Consider the following 27,009-nt stretch of genomic DNA (forward strand, 5'->3'; position numbering starts at 1 on the left):
AAGAGGTATAGTAACTATACAAAAATGACATTAATTAAATTCTCAAAAATTCTGTCTCAAGGGTAAAATAAGTATTCCTGGTCACCCAGACGGCATTAAAACAAGATTAAAGCCACAGTCACTTCAATTAGTCATGCTGACTGATGTTTTAATGTGACAGCTTGAAGCAACTGTACAGATTATGCCGTCTTTTTGACACTGTAAATATGAGGTTATAAAAAGAACCAGTTCAAATGAAGATTGCCCTTCAATAATTAAAGGTTGCCCCGCTTATATTTTGACTGACCTTCTAGAGAGGATTAATTGGGCAAAAGGTGTGCAGACTACCCAGCTTGAATGTGATCTCGTTTATATGTTGACAAAAAGAAACACCCATTATCCTTGATTAAATAAATCAAACTTCATTATGTTTATATTACTTTGAAACTGATACATAAGTATATGCTATAATTGAGCCCAGCCACATTATTTTTATTTATTGGTGAGTACAGTATACTATTCTGCTTTCATTTTCAGTTAAACATGACAAGGTAAGGAGGAGCGTGCACTGATAACAGCACGTTGTCGCACCCACCACATGACAAACCACCTCGGGGATGAGATCCTGAGTGCAGCCAGGTGGCAGGTGATGCCTCAGCACCACACTAGTCCAAGTGGACCAGTTTGAGTCTTTTTCCCAGTGGCTGAAGTGCCAATCCTGCCACCAACCCCCAAGTTATTCACTGTAAGATGCAGGACCTCCTTATAGGCCTGGATGTAGATTAACATCATACCCAGGACAAAGCAATTATAGGTTAAGGGCCTTGCCCAAGGGCCCAATGGAGTAGAATTACTTTGGGCATTTATGGGATGTGAGCAAACAACCTTCCAGTTATTGGCACAGAGCCCTCATTATTATATCAGTTGTTAAAGGGTACCTGCAATACACTTTTCTATAATTATATAGTATAAACTACTCTATTATTTCATATTCCTCTAAAACATGTATTGTTTACCTTTGCCTCTAATATGATCTGGTCTGACCAGTTGCATCTTAGAATGACTGTTGCCTGTCATCAGTCAGGAACAGCAAAGGATTATTGGCCAGTTCTAGCACATAGTATGAATAAATGCATCCTGGCAAGGCCTGTAAAAAAATTTATTAACAGTTGGGTAAATAATGATGTTCCTGTTCATTTGGAATACGACCTAGCAGTGGAGGAACTGATATGTATTTAATGCGTCGAGGCGCTGCTACATTGGGTAGATTACCTTTAACATTTAACTGTTAAGTAAAGAGAAAGTGTCTAGCATGCAGTACTAAGCTGATGGTGTAGTGAAGTGCTACACATGTATAATTTGTCTTTGTGGCATCGATATGATTACAGAAAATGATTAACATTCATTGCTTTTTCAGCATGCATTTTGGCACTGGACATGATGCATAAATACAGTTTATTTAACTAACTGTGATATATTATTTAAGGCAAAAATAAAAAATCTCCAGATGCAGTTTGCTAGAGTAAGTTCAAATAAGCAAACCCTGATACTCAAAATAAATAACAATTGATGGGCCACTTGTCCATCTAAGTTTGTTCATAGGATTTTGGGATATTTTACATTCCTGGCCTAATGTGACCCAGACTTTCAATAAAGGTGAGACCCGATTTATTGAGCCAGAAAGCTGTTCGTCACAGGGAGCCACTCCGGTATCGTTTGTGTGTATTTTTACACACCAGAATAACTCCTGCTCTTGCCGTCCTTGTTACTTACTCCTGTCTTGCTGGGCTCTAGGCACCATTAAAAGGCATCAAAAAGCCTTCAGTAATTCAGAGTGATCATGCTTGAATGCAAGCGTCAAAGCAATGGATTAAATCCTGAATCCTCTATCTAAACTTGTCCCCCTGTTAAATTATCGATTAACTGCAGTGAGGTCACCTTGAAGGAGCTTTCCAAAACTCGTTTTTCATCATCCCTTTACTGCTAACATTTTTTCCCTCAGGAAGAGGAAGCCACTTTATATGCTGCGGGGGGAAAAAAAGTCTATTCTCATGTGCATGTCACCAAAAGCAAATAAATTATGCTCCAATTAAGTTACCTTCACTGAAATTGAAAAGAAAATATATATGGCATAGTATCTTGGTGGAGAAGTATGTCCTCAGACTCCAGAAAGAATTTCAAAATTTGCTGACAGAGCATCTCATTCCTTATCTAACCTATGAGACTAAAAAGATTCCCTGGAAATATAAAAGTAATTTATATCTCTGGTTTTCGTCCCTTTTTTGTTGGATTGTTCTCTACATTTTTTCTGCAGTAATATTTTTTTTTTCTGGTAGGCTTTATATCTTGGTCGGTTACCGAGTTAATGTGGAGTGATCCTTCATCAGCTTCCTCTATTTTCCAGGTGGCCTCCCCACAACTAACAGCTACGTAAGGACAACTGGAGGTTAACGTTCATTTGATTCATCGTCATTCCGTTTATCCGATGTTCGTGCGTGAGAACACACTACAGTGACAGTAATATCACTACCCCGAATTCATATTTTCTTACTGCATTTAAGCACAGAGATCCTACCGTGTGCACCTAATTCTAGTATACTGTAAGTACGCTTCAAGTAGTGGAATTGCAGAGTAACAATGACAAGCTCTGCTGTCTTTATGTGCATTTCTATCTGGGATCATTTATTTGACCAAAAAAAAAACGGATGCGGAATTACTAAAAGCGGGATTTGAAAAGGAGGAGGATCATCGGCACTTGAAATAAAATTTAAAACATTATGTATGTTAAGTCCCTCTGCCGTATGGCTCTTGAGTTAACTTGCAGGATGGGTAGCGGTTACCGTATTTTATATAAAATATATTTACGAAGTGTTTGAGATCTTTGTGTTTTATTTATATGCATAATGCCCATATTGTGGTATATAATTGCATCCTGTGCCAACTGTAAGGATGAGTGTGTGTTTATTTTCCTCTAAATTGTATTAAAACAGTAGTAGCTGATTACTTGTGTCAGCCTCGTATTGACAGAAACAACTGCCATTACAGTAACCCGATTTATCATATTCATTATGCAAATGCTGATTTTGAAAGACTTGTCGCCTGTATTAAGCAGTTGCGTCTATTGATAAATTCAGGAAACTGTCCTACTGTAAAAACTGGCAGCGTTTCATTGTAAAAATTAGTTTCTAAAGTAGATATTTTAAAATGAAAATGTGTTTCCCTAGATGTGTACTTCATTTTGCGAAAGGACAATTAAATGACCAGTATTTGAATCAGACAGGAATCTTTCTCACCAGTAAGGCCTTGGGGTCTAATTTAAGGGAAGATAAAAAATATTCCGAAACGCCAAATTTCAGATGGCTTGCAATATATATCTCAATATACTATTTGAAAACTTTCTTGTTGTTGATGATAACCAACGAGTGATGATGAATTATAAAAAAAAATCCACATATATAACTTGCCAATTGCCACAAAGCAAAAATTTCTAAAATGCAGACTGATTTCTATGAGTGTCATATAGTTAACAAGAAAATGCAGCCTCTGTAGTTTAGTACAGGCCTGTCCCTTGCACACAAAAATAGTCATGACATAACATTTTCTGCTCTAAGGTCTCCCTGAGTCTTTATAAATCTTGGACCTTATTAAAACTCACTATATACTCGCAGTATTTGTCAAGACAGATGGGATGAAGGGCTTAAGGGCAGATGTGGTGGAGAAACAAAAGAAGTTTATGGAAGATGATGAACAAAAGCAGGAAACAAACAGGATCACAAGGATCAAAACTGCTGGACTGGGCATAGACAACAAGAAGGCATAACATCAAAGACAGGACTGTAGAATACAGTACTGGGAAGCGTGTATATATGAGACTAACGAGGGAGCTAATGAGAGGCAGCTGGGAGTGATGAACACGAGGGTAGGAACAAGAGTCAAGACAAAGGAGGGAGGAGGCAGGAGGGCCAGGTGGACATGGCGGGCTGGACGTGACAGTGCTAATTGCTAAGTGACTGAGGTTGGCTCTTCTTCCTTCGATGTCTTCTGAAGGACATGTTTTAAATATGGACCCTAACAGCCCACAAACTGAGCCGCTGTTATCCTGGAAGTTATAATGAAACAAGGAAAGAATTAGAATCTAACCATTTATTATGGAGGATCAAAGATCTTTTCCTGTGAAATTGACCAATATTTCTTTTATGTAACAAGTATTGAATTTTGCAACCAGCAATATAATTTCTCTATAATTGTCCTTTAAATCTTACTGCAGTTGAACACAGAAGAACTTTTTATACAAATTTCTTGACCTCTTTTTCTATATAGGTTCCTGAAAGGGGACCTGTTTGTGCGACCATCATTCTCCAGAAAACAAACACCAGAAATAAATGCACCTGACTTTCACCCACGCTGTCTTCCTCATTATAGGTAATAGGGAGCGTACTCAGAGCTCTGACCTGCAACTCTCTCAGCACAGTGGTGCTGCTCTGAAGAGAATGACATTTTACTCATTCGCAGTTTATTGTTCACGTCAGAATGTCTGAGCCATTTAAGAACTAGTAGTGATTTTGCCTGTCAGTGCAAGATTTTTAACACTTTGGGCTGGTTGCAACTTCTCAGGCTGGTAAAAAAAAAAAACACCTCAAAAATTCCACACCTGCGCTTTATGAATTGCCCTACATTTTTTGTATAAATATGTTTTGAAATTTGTCTCCAGTCCAATTTATAACTCAGCAGTTGCTGTCATGGTCAGCTAGGTCAACCAAGCAAGATATACTACGTTTCAACTGTTTTATCATTCTTATTAAAACACTGTAGAACGGTTTAGTTTTAAATGTCCCTAGTCAGTTACAATTTATTTTTGCTTTCAGTTGACATATTATTTTAATTTCAGTGAACTGATATAGTATACCTGATTTCCATTTATTTTACTGGTTTACGAAAATAATATCCTAGGGCTTATGCAACCTATCAAACGTGACCTCCATTTTTGCTTACAAAACATGTCAATTTTACATCTTCTTTTATTATAACCTGTTTGTAAGTCATAAGATGGGTTAGATAATTATAACACAATATCATAACACAAAATAGCACAATGAAATATGACATAACCTCATTGCACGACGAGTATTTCAAAGATGCATGGATATATATATATATATATATATATATATATATATATAAACTTTTCTATGCTCTTTAATCTTAAAGCACATATGAGCTACAGGGTAATTAATAAGGCTGGTTTAGCAGTGGGGGGGGGGTGGAGGGGGGGTGGAGTACTTCCCCAGCTGCATTCCCACCATCAATGTCAGTGTTTCTAAAGCTTGTTTACATCGATACCTTTGCTGCTGTTTCTGCTGCACTCTCTGTGTCCTTGCGGCCCATTTCATTTACTCCGCCTGTCCCTATTGCCTCTCCTCATAAATCTGCAAAGCCCTCGGCTAAACGGCCGAATAAGGCTGCCCACTCCCCATATCAGACCTTCATATCGATGTAATTTTTGTCTCGATGGGCGTTTGCCATCAGGACTGTATGAAATACTTAAACACAGTGAAGTTCATGTGCAGGGGTGTGTGGCATGAATCTTGGCAATTATACTATAACTTTATGGAGACCCAGGTAGTTTGTCTGTCAGAATCGTTTCGCTAGGGGCTATCACCTTATCCTCTGCATCCCATAGGTTCTCTGAGGATTCTCTAGGTTGTCCACGGCAACACAAACTCAGACAGCCCATTATTTTTAATGCTCTTGCGAGCATGATTGGTGTGCAGTGTCATATTACTTAGCAATTTAGCTGCCACTTTTGCTGAAATGAACTTGCACTTTTGCATAGCTGTGTGTCTGCAGTGGTGCATCGTTTAGGTTATGTAGCTGGCTCACGGTGTAAAAGAGTGTATTAAATTCATCCAGGTTCACCGATGCACTCCTTGTTTTTGATGTGATGCTGTTGACAGTCTTACCTTTCCCGAACGCCACACTATTACTGTTCATTCTGCAGGACTGAACTTTGAGTATCGCTACGATAAGCACGAGGCATCGTTCCCCAAGGTCACGGAATGTGTTTGAAAAGGTTATTTAGCATGCATGCTTCACGCCTTGTTCTCTGCGTATGCTCCAGGCTGGCGTTCATCTTTCAGGTTTTGGACCCGCTGGAGGTGGTACCAATAGGCCTGGTTACGACCACCAGCAGCAACTGCTCTTGACAAATTGCAGGCCATCTGTTGGCTTGTGCTATACTGGAAAATAAAAGACACCTGGCAGCTCCCTTCCCGCGCCTCCTCCCTTCCCGCGCCTCCTCCCTTCCTGCACCTCCTCCTGTCTTCCTCACAGCTGGAAGACAGTTAATGTTCTCTTTCTAATTATAAAGCCGTTCTGCGTCCTCACTGGTCCTGTCAGTGGTGTGGATTGCCATGCCTCCTGGCGTACCGGACCATAGGTCACAGAGAAAAGACAGCACTGTCCTTCTGAATATCACCGTTACTTGATTCTGATTGCTCACCATGATGTTTGGTGCCGTTTATGTAAATTTATTTCTTATGGGCCTATTGAAGATTTGTGTTCTCATTCCCACAAAATATCAGCTGTCTGCTGGAACATTAAACCAAATATTTTGTTTGTTGCGGCTCCTAAGCTGGTGTAACATGTAATGTGCTGAAGTATTTATATCCATAACCGTTAAAAGAAGTTCACGGTTGTTGTTAATTCCAATCATTTCTCTCCGAACACCATTTGTATTGGATGACAGCTACCATAAGGGGGCGACGAGTATTAACTTCTCTTTTTGAAAAAATGCATAGGAACGACAATAAAGACACACACAAAACAGACTTCAGCTCACCTCACAGTTTATTTTGTTTAAACGTTCGTCGCGCGAATGCCAGGCAAGCGAAATACCTATTCTGGTGTCTATATACACTGACAGATAGCTGTGGCACAAACTGTAGCACTGATGCTAACCTTTTACAGTCACTTAAGCTGTGCCTTAAAATAAATGCTTATTGCCGCCTTGTGCAATTACGGCAATAAATCCTATCTGACACCACGAAAGTAAAGGGTTCTGAGAGCTGCTTGTCCTTTTCCCGCAATAATATTAACAACACTTTTTGTGATTACAGATATTATTGTTATCGGTATTACCAATAAGAACGTGAATGAAATTCAACTCGGCAACAAGAAGTTTCCAAGGAAACCGTAAAACACCCATTTAAATTCATGATCTATCCACATATACAGCACACTACATTATGATTTCTAACAACTATTATTTTTTTGAAGAATACATCCCAGTAATAATTAGATTATGTGCTTTTGAAGCAGACAGAGGAAACACTCTATATTAAAACCTCGGGACCTGTACAAATGAATCAGACTAGCTTAGACAAATTTGTTGTCCCAATTTCTACAATATACTCAATAGTTTTAAGGGTATATATACTGAATATGGTACGTATATCATGTAAACAACACATCTCCTTTGCAGAAGGTATAATATTTCCCTTCTTTTTCTAGTTGCCTTTGAGAGAATAATTCCACAGCTCAATGTTAAATTATAGTTGATATGCTATTTCAGATACTTGCGTGCTAGCAAACCATACTCATAATTAATGAGTATTAATCTACCAATATTTAAAAGGATCGTCTGGTATCTGGATATCATTGCATACTTTACAGAGGATAGCAAGAATATTTTCTAAAAATGTACAAATAGTAAATAAATTTAAGTCTGGTGCTTTAATCCGGGGAGGGTTATGTTTTACACAAATTAATTGTAGGGATACATTTCTCTTTGCAATCTATATTGATTTCTTATTGAAAATTAAACGTTAATGACCCACCAAATAGGATGTGTAAAGTTATTTAATATAGTTTAATAAGATATTTAATATTAAAAGTATTTTTTTCCGTCTGAGAATTAGATTTATTTGTTAAAAACTAAAAAAAATCACAATGTAATTATCCACGACAGCTATCTACAAATCCGTTGTCCCATATCGCCAAAAATATCCAATATACCGAGTATATAATATAATTGGTTACCAATGCGCAATTACAAATGATACAATTCAGTTCTTCCGTTGGCTGAGGTTACAGGTCTGAACAGTGTAACAGTTTCTGTACTTCGATTAGCCGCTTACAGACGCGCGACCTAAAGCATGGAGTCGTTTCGTTCTGCAAGTTTGAGGGCCTCCTGCATGCTGGCGGCGGACAGCTTGCGGTTGATGTTCCTGTACCTGCAGCGGAGCAGATTACGGTAGGTGGTCCTCAGGTCGCGGTTGAAGAAGGCATAGATGAAGGGGTTGATCAGCGAGTTGGCGTAGCCCAGCCACAGCAACGTACGTTCCACCCACAAGGGGACGCAGCTGCACCGCACCCCGCAGATAAACGGACGGGCGGTGGACAGCACGAAGAAGGGAAGCCAGCAGACGCTAAACGCCCCCACTACAATGCCCAAAGTTGTGGCAGCCTTCTGCTCCCTCTTGAAGACCGAGATGTTCCTCCGGTCGGCGCGCAGGAGCTGCGAGAAGCTTGAGCACTCCTCGGCCTCCTTGTGCAGCTTCAGGGCGGCCGAGACGCAGTCCACGCTGTCCTCTTCCTCCGGCCGAGGGAATCCGGCGATGTTGTGCTTGGCTGCGCTCACCTTGGCCGCCCTGTATATTCTGTGGTACATGATCAGCATCACCGACATGGGGATGTAGAAAGCCACGGCGGTGGAATAGATGGTGTAGCCAACGTCCTGGCTGATCAGACACACTTTGTTATCATTTACATTCTGCGCCCAGCCGAATAAAGGTGGTAGAGTGATCGAGGCGGACAAGAGCCAGACAGACAGGATTATTTTGGCCATACACCTGCCGCTCTGTCTCATTGGGTATGTTAAGGGCTTTGTTATGCCAAGGTACCTGTGATACGAAGGAGAGACAGAGAAAGAGAAAAAACATCTGGATGTCAGGTGTCCTCATATAAAGTCCTTGACTTCGAAAAAATGGTGAAATACGTACATCTTGGGGTATAACCACCAGCATTATTAATAATAGTTATAATTATCAGCGCAATTAATATTGCACGTTGCCGTTAGCATCCAAAATGCAATGTTAGTCGCCTTTAGACACGCGCATCTCCTGCCGGACGTATCCTGCCTTGTGCCCGGGGGTCCACGCGATAGGCTCCAGGCTCTCCGCTACCGTACAATGAATATGTTATGGGACATAAATGAATGGTGGTGTGGGTCGATGGATTTAGAGGAGCACGTAAAGGTGCACTTACCTGTCTATGCTTATTACACAGAGCGTCAGGATGGAGGCAGTGCAGCACATGACATCCATGGCAATGAAAACGTTGCAGAAGAACTTGCCAAAAATCCACTGTCCGCCAATAAGGTCCGTAATGCTGACAAAGGGCATCACGGCCAGCGCCACCGAGAGGTCCGCCACGGCTAAAGAGACTATCAGATAATTAGATGGCTGCCGCAGCTTTTTGACAAAACACACCGAAATAACCACCAGCAAATTCCCACAGATAGTGAGAACGGTAAGCATGGTTAGTATTACCCCAATGAGCACTTTTTCCATGTTGCCGTGGCTCAGGATCTGCTCCCCACACCTCGTGTCATTCTCCACCATGCTGGAAGTTGGCAAAGTCGCGGGTGTCGTCTGCGCAGCCGGCAGGCGCGCGTGCACCGTCCCCGAGATCATGTCGTCAGTGCGAAGTTCCTTAACTCTCTCTTCTGCCATGTACGACCTCGTGTTAACGACGAGAAAACTGCCATTGAAATCGACGAACATGGTTTTACGCCGCGGTCCATTAAGAGTAGGCTTTTGCCCTCAAGACCCAGAAATGCCAAGTTAGAATCCCCATTAAGCTTGGAATTCTTTGCATGAGGAAATAGGATAGCAGTTTCTCAGTTATCTATTTTAAAAAGCAATGCTCCAGATCAGCGGAAAGAGTAATACAGCAGAAGATGCTGAAGAGGAGCGATGCGCTGCGAAGCACTGGCGCGCTGCTGCCTCCCCAGACAAACAGCACTTGAGGCGAAGTGATCAGACCGAAGTAAAAGGAGCGTCACACACAATCTATGACGTCATGACCAGATTCAGCATAAGATCAAGTTCATAACAAATTCAAACTGAGCGCCATGGCATAAAACCATATTTAATGTTTTTTTGGATCCCCCTAAGTGTCAAGTTCAATACAAGACATATATTTTCTAGCATTCTTTACATTTTATAGTTTTCAACATTAATAATGTTTCATAACAACTAGTAACTTGAGCCTGAACGCTACAAACGAACTCATATAACGCTAACTAAGACTCATTATTTTTAGCTGTTACGTCTGTCGGGAGCTTGATAAACACTTTTTTTATAAGGCACAGCTTAACTGCTTAGTCAGTTTGACAAATGGGCAATTGGTGGCACTGACGCATTGTTGTGCGACTATAATCGAATGATGCTCTATTGCCATCTTGCGGTTACTTTGTAAAGGAAGCGTAAGAAAATGTGTTGTTCTTAGCTACTGTCATATTTTAGGAACCTATTTAAGACGGACGATTACTAATCAAATTAGTATCAAATTATATCAGGAACGTTACTAGCAGCGAAAAGCTCGTTTTGAAATCGTCAGTGAAACACTGTCGCGACGTGTCTAAGTTTTGGAATAGGCCTACCTATTCATTTCATATTTATATTATTTTAATTTGGTAATTGCGTGTTACAAGTGGGTCATGCCACTTCTTCGAAGCAATATTTAGCAATGCGAGATGTGTTCACATTAAATCAGGTTCATTCTGTGAGGTCAGGCATGCTATTTTTTTTAAATGTAGCTAGATTTCTGTGGCCAATTTATAAATCATCTTACACCACGTCTTCTTGTTGTATCAGTGCACTGTTGGCCTATGTGGGTGTTAGTATCAGTATTAATGCCGAACAAACGCTTTGAATTGTAGCGATGAATATAGAATTCCATGTCAGTACTCCAAGAAGGATGTATTTACTTGAAATACATTTTTGTGAGAAGCTGTATGGATTTATAACCCATCTTTTGATTACTGAGAACAAGCCATAAAATCCAAGCATAAAAAGTTAAACTCTACACAATTACAGTCACCGAATGAGCGCATAATCAGCACGCAGGCACCTGACCAGTGAGAAACACCTATATTGCTTGTCGTAATACCTTTACCACGAAGGACTAGAAGTGTTTTGTGCAGTGAGGTATGACCGTACTGTATGTCAGCAGACTACTTCACACGTGTGTCTGATGGCTCGCTGAACTAGATGCTTTTTCGATTATGTAAACTCTAAGAATAATCACCTATAAAGAATCTTGATTAATGATCGTGTCAGTGTGCTTGCAGTTATTCCCGCGTGTTTTTCCACTGAAGTCGACTTCAGTCTTGACAGGTCCTCTTTTTATTCAGTGTACATCTGACTTCTTTGAGATTCCATTTAGGCTTCCTATGAAGTGGAGGTTGACTCTGACTATATTCCCTGGCTCCTTCCACGAATTTCACTCGATTTACAGGCTTGACAGTTTGGAATTTCTGCACAGAACACTGACATCATGAAATTGCTATTCTTCAAACTTATGTCATTGCATATACATGCGTTAAACAACCGGAAAAGTTCATAAACACTTGATCAGTAAAGTCTGATGCAGCATAGCTGTCTACAAGAGACTGCAAAATACTAATCTATAATACAGTAGTCTATATGATAGTATGAAACAGTATGGCTTATATTTAGGACTAAACTGGCAGTAGTAGATTTGTTTATTTGACAGAAACATTCAATTCTGCCTTCATCCTGACGCTCTGTGTAATAACTTTCATTTCAGATCATGTGAGCACGGTAAATATTTTACAATGGTGAAAATAACGTTCGTCAGCACAAAAAGAGAAACGAAGCACATTTTACTCTGGCATATTTTTAGTTATTTTTCTTCAAGTTACAAATGTGCCACACCAAGATTTTAAACTTGACAACGATGTCAACTGCTAAGAAGAAAACGGTAAAGCGCCCTGGTAAAGCAACATGTTATGAAATCCCCCTTTCTTCGGGCAGATGTGCTGCAATCGGCCCCTGGTGTCATAACACACCAATTCCTATTAATTGGCGGCCCTTATGATGACTCTGTGTTTCCATTATGTTGCGCAGACTTTGAGAAATGAGGAATTCAGAACTTGAGTAATTTAGTTTTCTTATTATCAACAATAATATATTATTTATTATTAATTATTATGGCGCATCAGAAGGAGTTATACCCATATTCTCTGTAGCCTACTGCTTGTAATAGGTTCCAGTTCCGACCCTACGACCATAATGGATGGATGGATATTGGAACTATTCTTTGTCTTTAAGGATTGCCTATTGTCTATTGAAGGTTAAATTGTTCAAATACGACACCCGTCTTGTCTAATAACTTCCGAGCAGGTCTATACGGTTTACACTGTGTATTCAGGTATTTTATATTAGGCATTTAATGGTATATATGCATACATATATCAACCTATGTATATACATTTTGTAATGAAATAGATTTTGTAAATAGAAAGAGTGAAGCCGTCCTCCAGGGTTTTTTATTTTATTTTTATCATATTTGCCCATGGCAATGAGGTGCATAATTTGTTTAATGAAGAACTCCGTGACATTTCGTTTTTATTAAATGTAATATTGTATACATAGGTGTCAAGTACAAATATTAACAATTAAACAGGAAATGTTGTATTGCGCCGGGAGAGGAGCGCGTTCGTTCCTTGCTCTCCCCTTGAGTGCCGAATGGGGGTGGAGAGTCAGGAATCGTGACGTAGGGTGCCGGCTGTTTAACAGGAAAGAGTGGAGGAGTGTGAAAGGGGAAAATGACCGACAGTGACCTCAATCAAGAGCTTTAGCAATTCTCTATTCACATTTTTTTTAATGAAGCTACGACTAAGTGCGTGTTCCAGTTAGGGTGGATATACGTGTTTTGCAAGCAGCTTCCGTAGCACAGCTCGGGGGAGTTTGCGGATCATCGACAGGCAAAATCGGCTCTCCCCCTTTTTTTCTTACTGAAATAGCTCGCCTCGCTTAGACTGCCAGATATGGATCAAGGCAAGTCAGTTGCGGATCAGAAAAGCGCCGGTTTCTGTTTTACCAACGGGCTACAAAATGGGTTTTGCGCACCGCAACTAAGTAATGGGAGCGTCGGCGGTCATGGATCAAGCGGCGGCGGCGGCACCAGCGGCAACCATAGTGGCATTGAAAATTTCCACCATCTTCACCAGGATCCGCAGAATAATGGGTCCCCTGCTAAAAGGTGCAGGCTGCGAAGGAGAATGGACTCGGGGAAGAAGAACAGACCGCGTAAGTATTTCCTCCAGCTTTTATTTCCCCAAGGAAAGCGATTAAAGGCGATAACTTGCCGGGGACGGACAGGCCGTCCTTTTCAGCGGCGCACAGCTGGTCTATAATAAGATGTCCCGTCTCTTGCTCTTTGGAAGATACGCGCTGTATGTACGAAACGTGTGTTATGTTATGTTGCTGCTATTTCAACATCTTGCATGGAAATTTAAAAAGCGTCACTTGGTTTTCGTTTTGTCTAAGTGTACCACTGGTGGATCTGTCTATAAATGACTAATTCGGGCACCTCCAATCCATCCAAGTATGAACGGACGCGTAAATGCCGGCACTTTCACCAACGTGCTTTTTAAATCGCAGTGGGTGCAAATCGATGCGATCATCAAGGCGCTGGTTATTTCACTGAGTTAGATCGCACGACATTATAGCCGCTTATAAGCTGGTCGCTTTAACTGTAAGGAAAGGCACCTCCTCCTCTTGTGTTGTGATGAAATGCTGGAGGTAATTCGCAGTCCCGTTTCATTGGGCGCCTCCCAGTCAGGAGGTTGTGCCGAGAGCGCTGCTGATACGAAGGCCGGGCCTCCTCAGCCAACGACGGGCCGGCATTTGCGGGCAGGGCCGGCACATAAAACTGCGGGGAATGCGCTCCCCCCCTCGCCCCCCATGCTAAGAAGCAGAAAGTTTTCTTACACCGGCAATACAGGGAAGCTAGCATCGAGCTCCAGTAACTTCACAGCACATATAAATTTAAGGAATAAATAGTGCGTTGAATTGGCTTGAATTGAATTAATTCCAAAGACAAGTCTCGTGTCAATTTTGCATACACCTGAACATCACTATGAAGCTTAAGGGTATTAAGAAGCCAGGTAAGGGTCTTTCAGTTAAGTGTGAGCGTCTTTCTACACGTCTGTCTTTCAGGCAATATCTGACTGTCGTATTTATTTGAGATCTTTCAGCTGTATTGTGTTTCAGACTCACAATTTTTTCTTTTATTTGTCCTTTGCCTTAGTCTACGAAATGAGTTTTCTCTGAGAAGCATGCAAGGTTTGCAGTTCACTGTTCACAGGGGTGCTCTAAATTTTTATTTTTTATTTTTTGCGTCCAGCTGTAGTCCTTCAGTCACAGTTCACGTTAAACGCTTATCAGTGTCAAAGTGCCAAAGCCCAGGGGGAGGAGTTCAGGATGTTAATCTGTATTGCTTTATTGGTTAGCTACCAGGACAAGGAAGGGCATTTCTGTTTATCGTTTTATGAATCTGCCATCCCATTTTGCGACTGTTTATAATGCAAAATATAATGTAGCAACATTGGGTGTAGTCCATTGGGGAGATTGTTCACAGCATCTATCATGGATTTCCCTTGAGTGCGTTTTGGGGGAACGATTTACCTGAGAAATGTCCAGTGGGTGCTTGGACCATAATGTTGTTGTGATACGTTAAGTACCTATCCACATTCAGCTGAGCAAATTTGTTTAGTTTGCAAGACCATCTCTGTTAATTATTGACATTGGCTGCAAAAAGTGTTGTAAATTTCCCTATCGTATCAGTGTAGGGTATATTTTAAGTTAGAGGATATTGATCAGATTGCTCTAAGTTATACAGCTCTTTCTCCTAATCAGCTGGCTGTCCATCACAGATAAATCACGACAGCAGTAACGAAATGAACTTAATAGTGACAGAAATCTCCTCTTGAATAGGTACACAAATAATTCCCCTATAATTAAATTAGGCTCAAGTGGCATGTTAAGTGTTAAATGTCCTTCGGCCTGCAGTATCATAAAATATGGCTTTGACCTCCATAAATAATTACGTGTACAGCTACAGTGCAGACCACATTAATACAAAGATAATTATTATTAAACATTTTTGTTGTATGTCTGATAGGGTCATCATTTATTGATATTCATCTCAAACCACAATTTAGTGTTTGTGGGTTTTAATAGCCTTATTGAATTTGGACATCAATTTCTCTTTCTATATGCCAGTATTTCCCTGCATACCCCCCTCGGTTAGTGTTTGCTTTTACATCCAATAATGGGTTAGTTTTCGAGGTAGTAGGTGTGTGTGCTCTTTCCGTGACTGAAGCACTGCTCACTTGCTCCCCCTGTGGCCGCTGCGCACTTTGCGCGATGAGCCTCGTGGAAGGAAAGTAAACACACCTTTCACCTACATGCTCCTTGTCATGGTGTCCTTAAGGGGCATCGCAGGGTCCAGGGCAGTCAGACGGTCACATGAGGAAGCCATGTAATCTTGCTAGTGGTCCGTTGACAGGAGGTGTGCGATTCTCTCATCTCTGCTTGTTTGTCTGATATTTTTGATCTGCCAGTGTATTTGAATTCATCATGTGTCCCCACAAATATTTTGGGCTTGTAATACCCAGAGGTGGATAATGCAGGTCCAGAAAGTACAAGTCCAGACCAAAATTTTGTTTCAATCCATCAGTTGAGTATCTCTGACTGTGACTCTCTACACTGAACTGGTTGGTTGAAACAAAATTTTGGTCTGGATCTTTACTCTCAACCTCTCTTGATACCCGTGCTACTAGATATTTGGTAAATTTATTCAATATTGACTGCCTATGCTTTTCTCTTATGCCACCTGTGGAAAAAAAATCATGATTGGTTTCATTGCAACAGCTGATGTTTTAAATATTAGTTATGTAAGATTTTATGAACATGGTGTCAGTTAATGTTTAATTTCTTATGGTATGAGGCACGAAGTGTCAAATGTCACAACAAAGGACAGACAAAGATGAATGTGAGGTTCAAAGGTCAGGGGTGCCGCTTCTTACGGCAATATTCATCACGGACTGCAGATATCGCTGGCACTGCAATTTGAGGTTAGCCAAGGCTGAAGTAATAATTGAGTAAGCATACAGTTTTACATGTCTGTGTTATCCGATACCTTCACCGGTCTGCTTTGTGAGGTAGTATTTTCCTATGTTTATTTACATTTATAATTTATTTTTATTTAGCAGATGCTTCTGTCCAAAGCAATGTACCTGTGAGGCATATAGTACATTACACACACATGGGCTGTCAAGGAAGTAATTGGGCATAAGTGCGGCTAGGCTGAGCTTCCAATGAAGCTGTTATCAGTGACTGAGATTGAATTTTGCTTCCTCTCAGCCCCCTGGACACGCCCATCCCAATTCTCGACTCCGCCCACGCTGTGGTCCTACTGTTACACTTTAAAAAAATTTTTTTTTTACACATCTGCTCTCTCCCGGACGCCACAATGCCTGCATTTTGTCTTTGTTCCTCCGACTCCTTTTGTTAACCCTGTCTCCACTGTCATCGCCCAAATTAAGTCCTTGTTCCTTCCTCCATCACCGTGTGACGTGGCTGCATTTATTGTGCAATCCAAGCGTCATGCCCACCTTCCGATAAATGACAAGACGAGGCGGTAATAGACTGCAACACTACGGGAATGCTTTAATTGTGTATAAATGGTTGTGGGAAAAAAAACATGGGGCAGGGCCCATGGACAGAGCTGTGAGGTACAGAAAGATGGCGGAGAATTAGGACTCGCTGGTCTGAAATACTGCAAACAGCCGGAGAACGGGAGACAGGTGGAAAATATGAGCACTGATAATTCTTGTAACCCGACTCCGTCCCAAGCTAGGCGATTGGCTCTAAACCTTTCTGCTGGTGGCTGTGGTTTTCTGCTTTTACATGGATGTTACGGATCAATACATGGTCTTAGGTGCTAATGATGATGAAATTTGGAATTGACACAGATGCGGTGAAAATCAGAATGCAGAGAATTAGTTTCCTCAGCATGCGGCACTGGTGTGCTGGGACTATCCTTAACCGAGGAGCTGGTTCGTAACCAAATTTAACAGTTTTATCTTGGATGTGACCAGTTTTAGTTGCTGTGTGTATAAATATATCCCGTGCAAATGCTAGGTGGTTTACGCCAATGAAGTCTGCCCTGTTCCCTGTGACGAGCTTTCTGTAATTCCTCTGTCAGGTTGGCCCTTATTCACTATGGTCCTCATTTAGAATTTTAGATATGCTGTTTTTTTTCCACTTCAGAAAAATCAAAGTAGCTTTTTTCTGCTCTGGTGTTCTGGCTGGTTCTCCACTCGGTGTTCAGTGTGGGCTGGGCGTTCTTTATAAGGCCAATGGTGTTTGTTACACATCGCAAATAGCCACATTCCGTCTAAGTGCAGCTAGACAGTTTGTGAATCTTCTGGTTTGATGGCCGACTGCCTTCATAACTATTTTTTTTATGACATGCCCCAGTTGCAGAGAACCTGCCTTTATAACAGGCGACATATCTAAAATATCACTTGGCCTGCTATACAGTAATTAGATTTTTTTTTTTCAGTCCGCATCTTTTTGTTTCATCATCTATATATCCAAATTTGTGTTACTATGTGCCGTTTGTTTATTGTCACTGTGTGAGAATTTATCAGTACATGTAGTAAGGTTTAGTTTTTTTTTTTTTATTATTAAATTTGACTTTCTATGCAGACATTTTGCTTTACCATCGTTTCCATGACAACCACAGCCCCCAGGTGCAGAGCCGGTTCCGGCAAACGCGAGCTGATTCCTCATCATGCTCTGCTCGTCCGCTCGGTCTGCAGAACCACTGGACGTTCACTAAACCCGCCTCGTATTTAGACGTTTCTGTACGGGCAAGATGAGGACCATCGAGTGGCTTCTCCTGGCATGTTCGACGAGCGATGGGCTCCTTTTGTGGCCATCTTAATCGGGATTAGTTCATGGATGAATGCGTGCTGATATCGCGCAGAAAATTAAATGCAGCATTATGATATTGCGAGGCGTCGTCTGGTCGGATTTTGAAAAATCAGTGGAGGGGAACGAAATAGGATTCTGCAGCATAGATTGAATTCTTCATTCGTTTGAGTGGTTAAATTGACTCTACGCTGCAGCCTTTCCATGGTTTGGGATGGACATCGGTGGGACCCTGGTCAAGCTGGTGTACTTCGAGCCCAAGGACATCACGGCGGAGGAGGAGAAGGAGGAGGTGGAGAACTTGAAGAGCATCCGGAAGTACCTGACGTACAACACAGCCTACGGCAACACGGGCATCCGCGACGTCCACCTGGAGCTGAAAGACCTGGCCATGTGTGGCCGGAAGGGCAACTTGCACTTCATCCGCTTCCCTACGCAGGCCATGCACCGCTTCATCCAGATGGGCCGGGACAAGAACTTCTCCAGCCTGCACACCACGCTGTGTGCTACCGGCGGCGGGGCCTACAAGTTCGAGGAGGACTTCAGAACGGTGCGTGCGGACGGTGGTTCTTCTGGGTGGTGCGGGTGGGAGGAAGATGGCGATTTTCTTCTGCCTACATTGTTGGGTTGGTGGTGAAGGGGCCGAGGGTTGGGTTACATGTTCCGCTGGATGAGTGTTGGTGTACCCCATCTCCTTGTATCACTTTAAATGTTTTAAATGAGGCAGAGTAAAGGGCAGCCCTTTGCTGAAGAGGACCCCCTTGCCTGTGTTAATATTTTTTCCCCTTTTCCCTCCTTTGTGTCTTTGCAGATGGCTGACCTGCAGCTCCTGAAACTGGATGAGCTCGACTGCCTCATCCAGGGCCTCTTGTATGTTGACTCGGTCGGGTTCAACGGCCATCCGGAGTGTTACTTCTTTGAAAACCCGTCAGACCCGGAGAACTGCGTCAAGAGGCCATGCAGCCTGGACAACCCCTTCCCTATGCTGCTGGTGAACATCGGATCTGGGGTCAGCATACTGGCGGTCTATTCCAAGGACGACTACAAACGGGTCACTGGGACCAGGCAGGTGCATCGTCCTTATTGCTCGAGTCACACGTGTTTACGCGAATTGCGTGTCACAGAAGTCTTTTAACTGAGAAAATATGATGATCCCCCTTTCATTGATAATGACTAATGGCGATATGACTGTTCCTAGGATAAAAAAATAAATAGAAATACGTTTGTACAGATTGTTCGGTTGTTCAGTGCAGTTCTCAATCCTGTCTGAATCACTTGTTCTAGGGCTTTTCAAGTGGCTTAGCCAAATCTCAGCTCTAATCAGAGCTCTGTCATTTGCCAGCTGTGTTCATGAACCCCCTGGTGGCAAAACATTGGAAGTGCAAATTGCTTGGGTTGTTTTCACGGTCTGCTACAATATGGCTTAACTGACCTATCAGATGCCTGCGAGTTGGTGGTTGCCAGAGTAGAATCGCTGTGTTCCGCCAATCAGATATTAACTATTCCTCATAATGACTGGTGATTCGCTATACAGTTAAAAAATAAAACAGCAGTTACAGAGCTGTGGATTGAAGGAAAAAAATTTGTTGAAAGCACATGGGATTATGGTGCAAGAAGTGATATTTTTTAACAATTAAATCTTCACATATGTCAAACATTTGACGCATACAGTTAATTTGTATTATAATTGCTCCAGCGTTAATTGAAACCTTACTAATCAAATATAATCAATTGTAAAAAATGTAATTTCTACTATTGATTGTTCTCAATATAATTAAGCATACGTAACCCACATGGTATAATACTCTTACATAATATGATAGTCTGGTAAGGAATAGTCCATATTGCTGACTTGTTATAGCCTAGTTCTCTTCCAATCTTACTCTCACTATGTTATTTCAAGTTTGTCTAAGGTAATCACTTTCCTTTTTTCATTCACCATTGTGGCATCACTCTTCCTAGACATAGTTAAGTGGGCAAATATTTTTTATATAAAAAAATGTTTTATTTGAACTAGACTTAATAAACACACGTGCTTTCAACGCACTGACTGTGCGTGTTAACCAAGGAGGTTTGTGTAAGTTCCGCCTCCTGTTACGCAGTTAAATATATCGATCGGGAGTTTTTGGGATTGTTTGAATTTGAACTTGAATTTTTTTTATTTAACTGTGTTAAACAAAACTGTGTTAAGGGACACTTGTGATAATGCAGCGTTGGTGGGAAAGCGCACAGACGTATGATAACAGTAAAGTTTAACAAATTTTTTATATATATATATATATATATATATATATATATATATATATATATATATATATTTTTTTTTTTTTTTTAGTGTGATGTCTGACCAGTTGATCTAGTCTTGAATAATAGATAATGTTTTTAATGGCAGCCAATGCTTGAGGTGGATGATGTCATTTGAGTTGAGCTTCTACCTGCAGGTCTGAACACGAACCGATATAAACGCCAAGTTAGCGGATCTCTATGGTCTGATTTTTCCCCTCCTGCTCCGCCAGCCTGGGGGGTGGGACGTTCCTCGGCCTGTGCTGCTTGCTGACTGGCTGCGAGACGTTCGAGGAAGCCCTGGAGATGGCGGCCAAGGGGGACAGCACTAATGTGGACAAGCTGGTGAAAGACATCTACGGAGGAGACTATGAGCGCTTCGGGTTGCAAGGGTCAGCGGTGGCATCCAGGTGAGGGCCGTTCAGCCTGTTCCCCATTTCATCTCTGGTCAGCGGCTCGCATATAACTAGCCACGTAATACTCAGCATTTCTCAATCATCTTCCTGCTTTTTTTTCTTCTTCTACAGCTTTGGCCACATGATGAGCAAAGAGAAAAGAGACACCATCAGTAAAGAAGACCTTGCCAGAGCCACCCTGGTCACCATCACCAACAACATTGGCTCCATCGCTCGCATGTGTGCTGTGAATGAGGTAATGAAATGCCTTTATATGTGTGGTGAAAATCCTGCAGATGTTCTTAGAACGTCTGTGAGCTTCGACTTGTGAGAGATGGGTGATGGGCATTTTGGCTGGAGTTGGAGATATTCATTTAAAAAAAATAGGAAGCATATTTTGCATTTGTTTAAATGTGAGAACTGATCAATTCTGGTCAAATATCGATTTACGCAGCATCTTTGCATGCTTAAAGAATATTTTTTTTCACTTGGAAATGAAGTATTATGAACCAAAATGAATGTACATGAAGCCGACCATACCTGTCTGGAGTTCTTATAGGCTCCACTGCCGGATAGTCGATAATTTCCTGATACTTGAATGTTTGTCTTGGAAAAAATACTGAATAACAATTTCTTTCACTTATTTTAATCCTTTTATACACGCAAACTATTGTACTGCTATTTTAACATGATGCAATATTGGATATTCAATATAACACGAGAAATTGCGAGATAAACAGTAGTGGAAGATATGGAAGGACTTCTGACGCGCTGCTCCGTATTTTAGAATTCCGCTTATTACTCGAATGTCACATATGAGAGCTTATACTGTACTTTGGGTGGGGAGACGCAAGCAGCTCTGTGGTTCATCCAAATTCTGTGTGCTTTGAGCTTCTTTACAGTGTTGCCTTGTGGCATGGTGATCAAGCAGCATTGTACAGGGCTACCAGAGCGCTCAGGACGACACTTGTAAACACTTGGAAGCCGTGTTCACGTGACATTTGAGGAGGCTGCAAATGATGGCCTTGGATAAATGTTCAATGTCCGTGAATATCTTTAAAAAATTACCCTTGAAAGTGGCAACCGCTAACATCAGAACCTTTGTTCCTTGCATCGTGGTCCAGGAATTGCTTTACATTTCACAACTTAGTTTTTCCTTGGGTGAATATCATCAACTTGATGTTGGGCTGTTAGATAAACCACTTGTATCAGGCCTTAGAACTTTTTTCCTTTCTGCTTGAAGTCTCTGTACTATTTTAGAATTAAAATTTAGATTTTGAACTGAGGAATGATTTCATTATGACGTGAACTACCCACGTGCGTAACGCTAATCACCGATTGTGTCTCAGTTATAGATCTTTAACTTTTGATGTGTGGTCAACCAGTGCAGTTAAACACTCCACAGTTAGGTGGCAGCAGAACAGTTCTTGGCACTGAAGTGACCTGAAGGCATTCTCTGAAGGTATTCTCTGGTCACATTTTTTCCATCCCTTCTAGAAAATTGACAGGATCGTTTTTGTTGGGAACTTCCTCCGGATAAATATGGTGTCGACAAAGCTGCTGGCCTACGCCATGGACTTTTGGTCAAAAGGACAACTCAAAGCCCTGTTTTTGGAACACGAGGTAAAGATAGGGCTATATGAGTCTGTTTTTATGCATATGCTTACTGGGGTTGGACAAAATAACAGAAACACACTGTAAAAAGGCACTTTAACCTTGTAGTTGCCTTTGTAATTGTGATTGTTACTTCAAAGTGCATTATATTAGTTTGAATATCAATAAGCAGTATGTCAGTTATGAAATGCACAATAATCGGCTTCAAAGCAGAATGATACCTCCAGGCCCTGACATGGATGGATGATGCAGCTGATAACATTCCAAGAATTCCAAATAGTTACGCCAGAATTATGAAATGCATCAAGGCGAATAGTCACAAAAATGACGACATTTCATGTCAGGTGTGGAGAAACCGCATCACCGAAGGGGAGCAAGGTAGTTGCTAAGCATCATAGAAAAACTTTGGCACAACTGACTCCGGATCTCCGTGACCCAGTCTCAATAACAGTATGTTGTGAACTTCAAAACTGATGGCAGAACTTCCTTTTGGGAGCCCCATCTACCTAAAGCCAGTGTATACAGATGCGTACCCCAATGTAACGAGCGCAAAACCAGTCTTAGCCGATAAAGGACGGCCATCTCACGATAGTCATGCCAGCGATGGAATAAGGAGGCCATTTTACAGAACCAGGTGCTCCTTGTGTTGCAAACACTATTCTCTCGTGATGGTCCCATATTCCAAGAAAATAATGCCCCCATACATTCTGCTAAACACATTGTGGTTTCATGAACAAGCATGAAGTCAGACTTCCCTGTCCTTCCCATTAACCAGACCTAAACATCATTGAACCCTCGTGGAATTTATAGACACAAAGTAGATCTCCTCTAATTTCATCTCTGAAAGAACCAAAGACTTATCTTCTCGAATATTGCCCCAACATTTCATCACATGCAGGTCAGGACATGTATGACAGCATTCCAAGAAGGACTGTGTCTTTTCTGTAGGCCGAAAGTGCCCCCGCTCACATTCTTCTTATTCTTCCTTGATATTACCATTTTTAAGGTGTTTCTGTTATTACTATCCAACCCCTATATATATATATATATATATATATATATATATATAAGATGGTTCTCATACTGAGATATAACTAAAGGGCCTGATTATCTGTGTCAGGTGGTAGCTCCCCAGGAGCAGAATTGGGCAGCCCTGGTCTAGGTTAATGTTTCGGGTTAAGTGTACAATTGTTCATATAAATCACAGGTCTCAAACTGCAGTCCTGGAGGGCCGGAGTCCTGCGTAGCTTAGGTCTTTCCCTGTTCCACCACAAATGATTCAGCTGAAGAGCTGTCTAGTAATTGGCACTAGGAGTTGCAAGGAGTTGAATCAGGTGTGTTAAATGAGGGGAAACCCAAAAATGTGCAGGGCTCCGGCCCCCCAGGACTGGAGTTTGAGACTCCTGATATAAATGCATGCATATGTCATGTGAAGATGGTTATTCACCAAGACCATCACGTCTTTACATGGGTGTATGTGAGATAGTGATGTGGAACCAGTGTTTTGTGCTCTTCGTTGTCCGTAGGGGTACTTTGGGGCTGTTGGTGCCTTCCTGGAACTGCTGAAGCTGACTGATGATTTGTGAGGGAAAACGAGGAACCTGCCTCATCCGAGAAGCTGCTGCACGGCTTTGAAGAAAAGCCAGCATATGAAATTTCAAAAAGCCATTTTAATAATTTAACGAGTGTAAATAGTTTCGATTTATTTTTTTTTCCTCTCTCCTCTTGTTTCCTTGCTCCCTTAAGATTTTTATAAACTAATTTAAAAACACCGATGCAGTCAGGAGACGAGTTGGATCTCGGACATCACACTTTCCTGGTACTGTGTGTAAATATGTATTTTTAGAATGTGTGCCAAAGCCGAACTCTGACCTTCTGTTTGTTTATATTTTGGTTATATTTGATTGTGGTAGATTTAAAAACTGTGAGGACCTATATCAAGAAAATGGACCTATAGTTCCCTAGCTCTGTGACACTATTCTCCTTGCTTTTACTCTGTCCCTCAAGAGGTGTGATGAGATTAATTGATCTCCTGTTAGAGAAATGCCTCAAAAGTAGCTGTGACGAAAAGCAATAATTTAATTTCCTGTAATTTGCTCGAACGTAGTCCACATTAGTCCTTTAGTGTCTGTGCATTGTCCCCCCCCCCCAAACACCCAAGGAAGAATGTCCTGGTCATATGGAAGGTGGAACTAAACTAGACGCTTAATGTTCAGTTTTTGTTCCCTCTCAAAGTTCAGATAGTTCAGTCTCATCCCACATGCCCAGTGAGAGTAAGGTGCAGATCTTCTACCAGGGGTGTCCACATAGCGTATCACTAACTTTGCCAAAAAGGGGTCCGTTTTCTTCTTTCTTCTGAGGTGTACTTTTTAATCAAAGTGTGAATCTTTTTTTTTTTTCCCCCTTTATGATGTTGTTTTTTTTTTTCTTTGTGACAAGTACCCCCCAGGAGATTTTATTCAGACCTTTTTGGTTGATTTTCATGACATTTCATGATAGTATCTCGGTTTCAAGTGAAACTAAAAAGTTGGCTTGTGAACTACGCTCACCTGCCTTGTTCTTGTGACCTTTCCTCATCACCTGAACTAGTGAGTCCGACTGACATCCTTCACGTTACTGTACAGAGCATTTTGTTCTTTGCATAGCTGGTGGTTTCCAGCTGTAACCAAGAGGGGAAGGTCGATCGCTCGCAAATCGGCACCTTTGCCATTTTAGATGCGCCGTTGGACATTAGCCACGGGAAGGTTGTCATTTCGAGAAGAAAAACATTGACTGTATGGAGCTCGAAAGTAGGATTTGAGCAAGTGTGTTGATTAGGGGTCGGGAAGGTTTTAATGCACTGGAACTGGAGGATTCTGGTAAGGTGTTGGAAATACATGTAGTATGGAAATCGCCTGAATTAGATTGCTGGGTTTAATGTACGTTGACTTTTTTCATTAATTTCTCTTAGCGTTTATGTACACCACGGTTCAGCTGCCTTTTTTGATTCTTGGAATCCGCAACGATATATATTATTTCACACAAAAACCTCAGAATGCTGCCGATTGCCTTGATTAACAAAAAAGATGTTGCATTTTCTTCCTGACTTTAGGAATGGATGCATTAGTAATTTCACTGTCAACTGCGTTATACTTTGTGTGGCTTTACGACTTGAGTTGAATTTGTCGGTGTGTCCTCGCATAGGCACAGCGTACTTGGCCATCTGTAATACCAAACCGAGATTACGGTGAATTACAGTTTTGGTCGTGTCTGTGTAGGTGAACTGCTGTCGTCTAGCCTGACTGTAGTTCCGATACCCTCGTTTAAAGCAGTGAGTCTAAAAGGTCTGCTGCCTACACTCACTGCATTGCAAAAATATTTTGCACATAACACTAACGTCAGTGTTTTTCCAATTAAACTCTCACAAATTGCAGCTTTTAAAAGTCATCTTTTTAAAGAAGAGAGATTAGGCAAGTTTATGCAGAAAATAAAAGTATTATACTGATTGAATGGAAATTTGATCCCCCCCCCCCAAGAACTATACATGGATTTGTGTTTGTAGTTTGTCGTTATATCTGTTTGCCTTGACTGCTTACAGCTTTGATGTGTGTGTTTTTGGCCTTACTCTAAGGTAAACAAAACACCTCTGGGAAGTTCAAAGAACAGTAATAAGCAGAGCTAACTGCATTATGCTTTATTTATTTTTTATTTTATATACAGCCCAGCCTTCTCTTGAGTTTTTAAACCAACGAGCAGCTACTCAGCCAGATATCTTGAAGACTTTGTATGTTACTGTCAGTGTGGCATAGACTTTTAACCCTAGTGTTCAAGCAGCCCTGGGACTAATGCATTCTATACATTTTGCAATGCGTTGGAACCTCCGCAGTGATGCTGGGGGCCCGTCCTGAGGTGGTTCATGGAAGAAACATCCAAACTGCAAGCCCATGACTTATCAATAAAACAAACTTGGGTTTGTTTAATCGTCAGAGGATAAAACACAGCATGAACTTTTTATTATTTTTTTTTTTTGTAAAGGCCGACAGCCTTGCCTGTATGCCGAGTGCCAGTACAGAGAAATTAAAAACCGCCATTCCGGAGTACGTTTAAGCTGATTTTCCATTTTACGCAGTTGTCTTTGTCCTTATCGTTTTGAATCCCTGCACTTAGTGACGATGTCACTGTGAGCAGATGCGACCGGCATCCTCTGCATTTCTGTCTTCAAGCAGTAATCTTGCCTAGGTTACCTAAGCTATTAAGTTCTTTAGTCACGTTGTACTTCACAACACAATTGCTAATGCTCCTGGCTCACCTATTTCAAGATGCGTGGAAAATAACATGGAATACGAAGCAAAATGGCACACAACGGTCAAAGGACCAGATTAAACAAAGACCTTAAATTAAACATCATTTCCCCACTAAACCTTAACGACGTGTTTTGGGTGTGAACCGAATGGCTCTCACTTTATTTCTGTGTGAGTAGTTTTTTTTTTTTTTTATTATTATTATTATTATTATTCAGGTCTTTTTTTTTGGGGGGGGGGGGGGGGGTTGGTTTGTTGTGGTGGTGTTTTCATTCCTCGCCCTTTTGCATTTTTTAATTTAACATCTGGATGCCACCAAAAGAACGGCTAAGAAAAGTAGAGATGGAAAGAAGTAAACAGCTGATGCTGAAATAATGGCAGACATTACAAAATTGTCTTTGAAATCTCTTTGCAAACGGAGCCACT

At 41.3% G+C, this 27,009-nt stretch overlaps 2 protein-coding genes across 3 annotated transcripts; one reads left to right on the forward strand and one right to left on the reverse strand.

Moving 5' to 3' along the window:
- Positions 1–6,818: 6,818 nt before the first annotated feature.
- Positions 6,819–9,990, reverse strand: LOC125715725 (5-hydroxytryptamine receptor 7-like). Its single transcript, XM_048987583.1, has 2 exons — positions 9,244–9,990; positions 6,819–8,879 (listed from the first exon to the last, which is right to left on the reverse strand). The coding sequence occupies exons 1-2, from the start codon at positions 9,759–9,761 to the stop codon at positions 8,126–8,128; spliced, it is 1,272 nt and encodes a 423-aa protein (XP_048843540.1). The 5' UTR covers positions 9,762–9,990; the 3' UTR covers positions 6,819–8,125.
- Positions 9,991–12,793: 2,803 nt separating this feature from the next.
- On the forward strand, positions 12,794–26,798 carry LOC125715851 (pantothenate kinase 1-like). 2 transcript variants are annotated; one of them, XM_048987857.1, is made up of 7 exons: positions 12,794–13,316; positions 18,209–18,561; positions 18,823–19,076; positions 20,528–20,704; positions 20,822–20,945; positions 22,187–22,312; positions 23,830–26,798. In XM_048987857.1, exons 1-7 carry the CDS (start codon positions 13,055–13,057, stop codon positions 23,887–23,889), a joined length of 1,356 nt encoding a protein of 451 aa, XP_048843814.1. In that variant the 5' UTR covers positions 12,794–13,054; the 3' UTR covers positions 23,890–26,798. The 2 variants fall into 2 exon arrangements, with proteins under 2 accessions (XP_048843814.1, XP_048843815.1); XM_048987858.1 differs by lacking the exon at positions 12,794–13,316 and adding an exon at positions 13,642–14,176.
- Positions 26,799–27,009: the final 211 nt, after the last annotated feature.

This window comes from Brienomyrus brachyistius, chromosome 20 (assembly GCF_023856365.1).
Source record: "Brienomyrus brachyistius isolate T26 chromosome 20, BBRACH_0.4, whole genome shotgun sequence".
In the NCBI taxonomy this organism is placed as follows: domain Eukaryota; kingdom Metazoa; phylum Chordata; class Actinopteri; order Osteoglossiformes; family Mormyridae; genus Brienomyrus; species Brienomyrus brachyistius.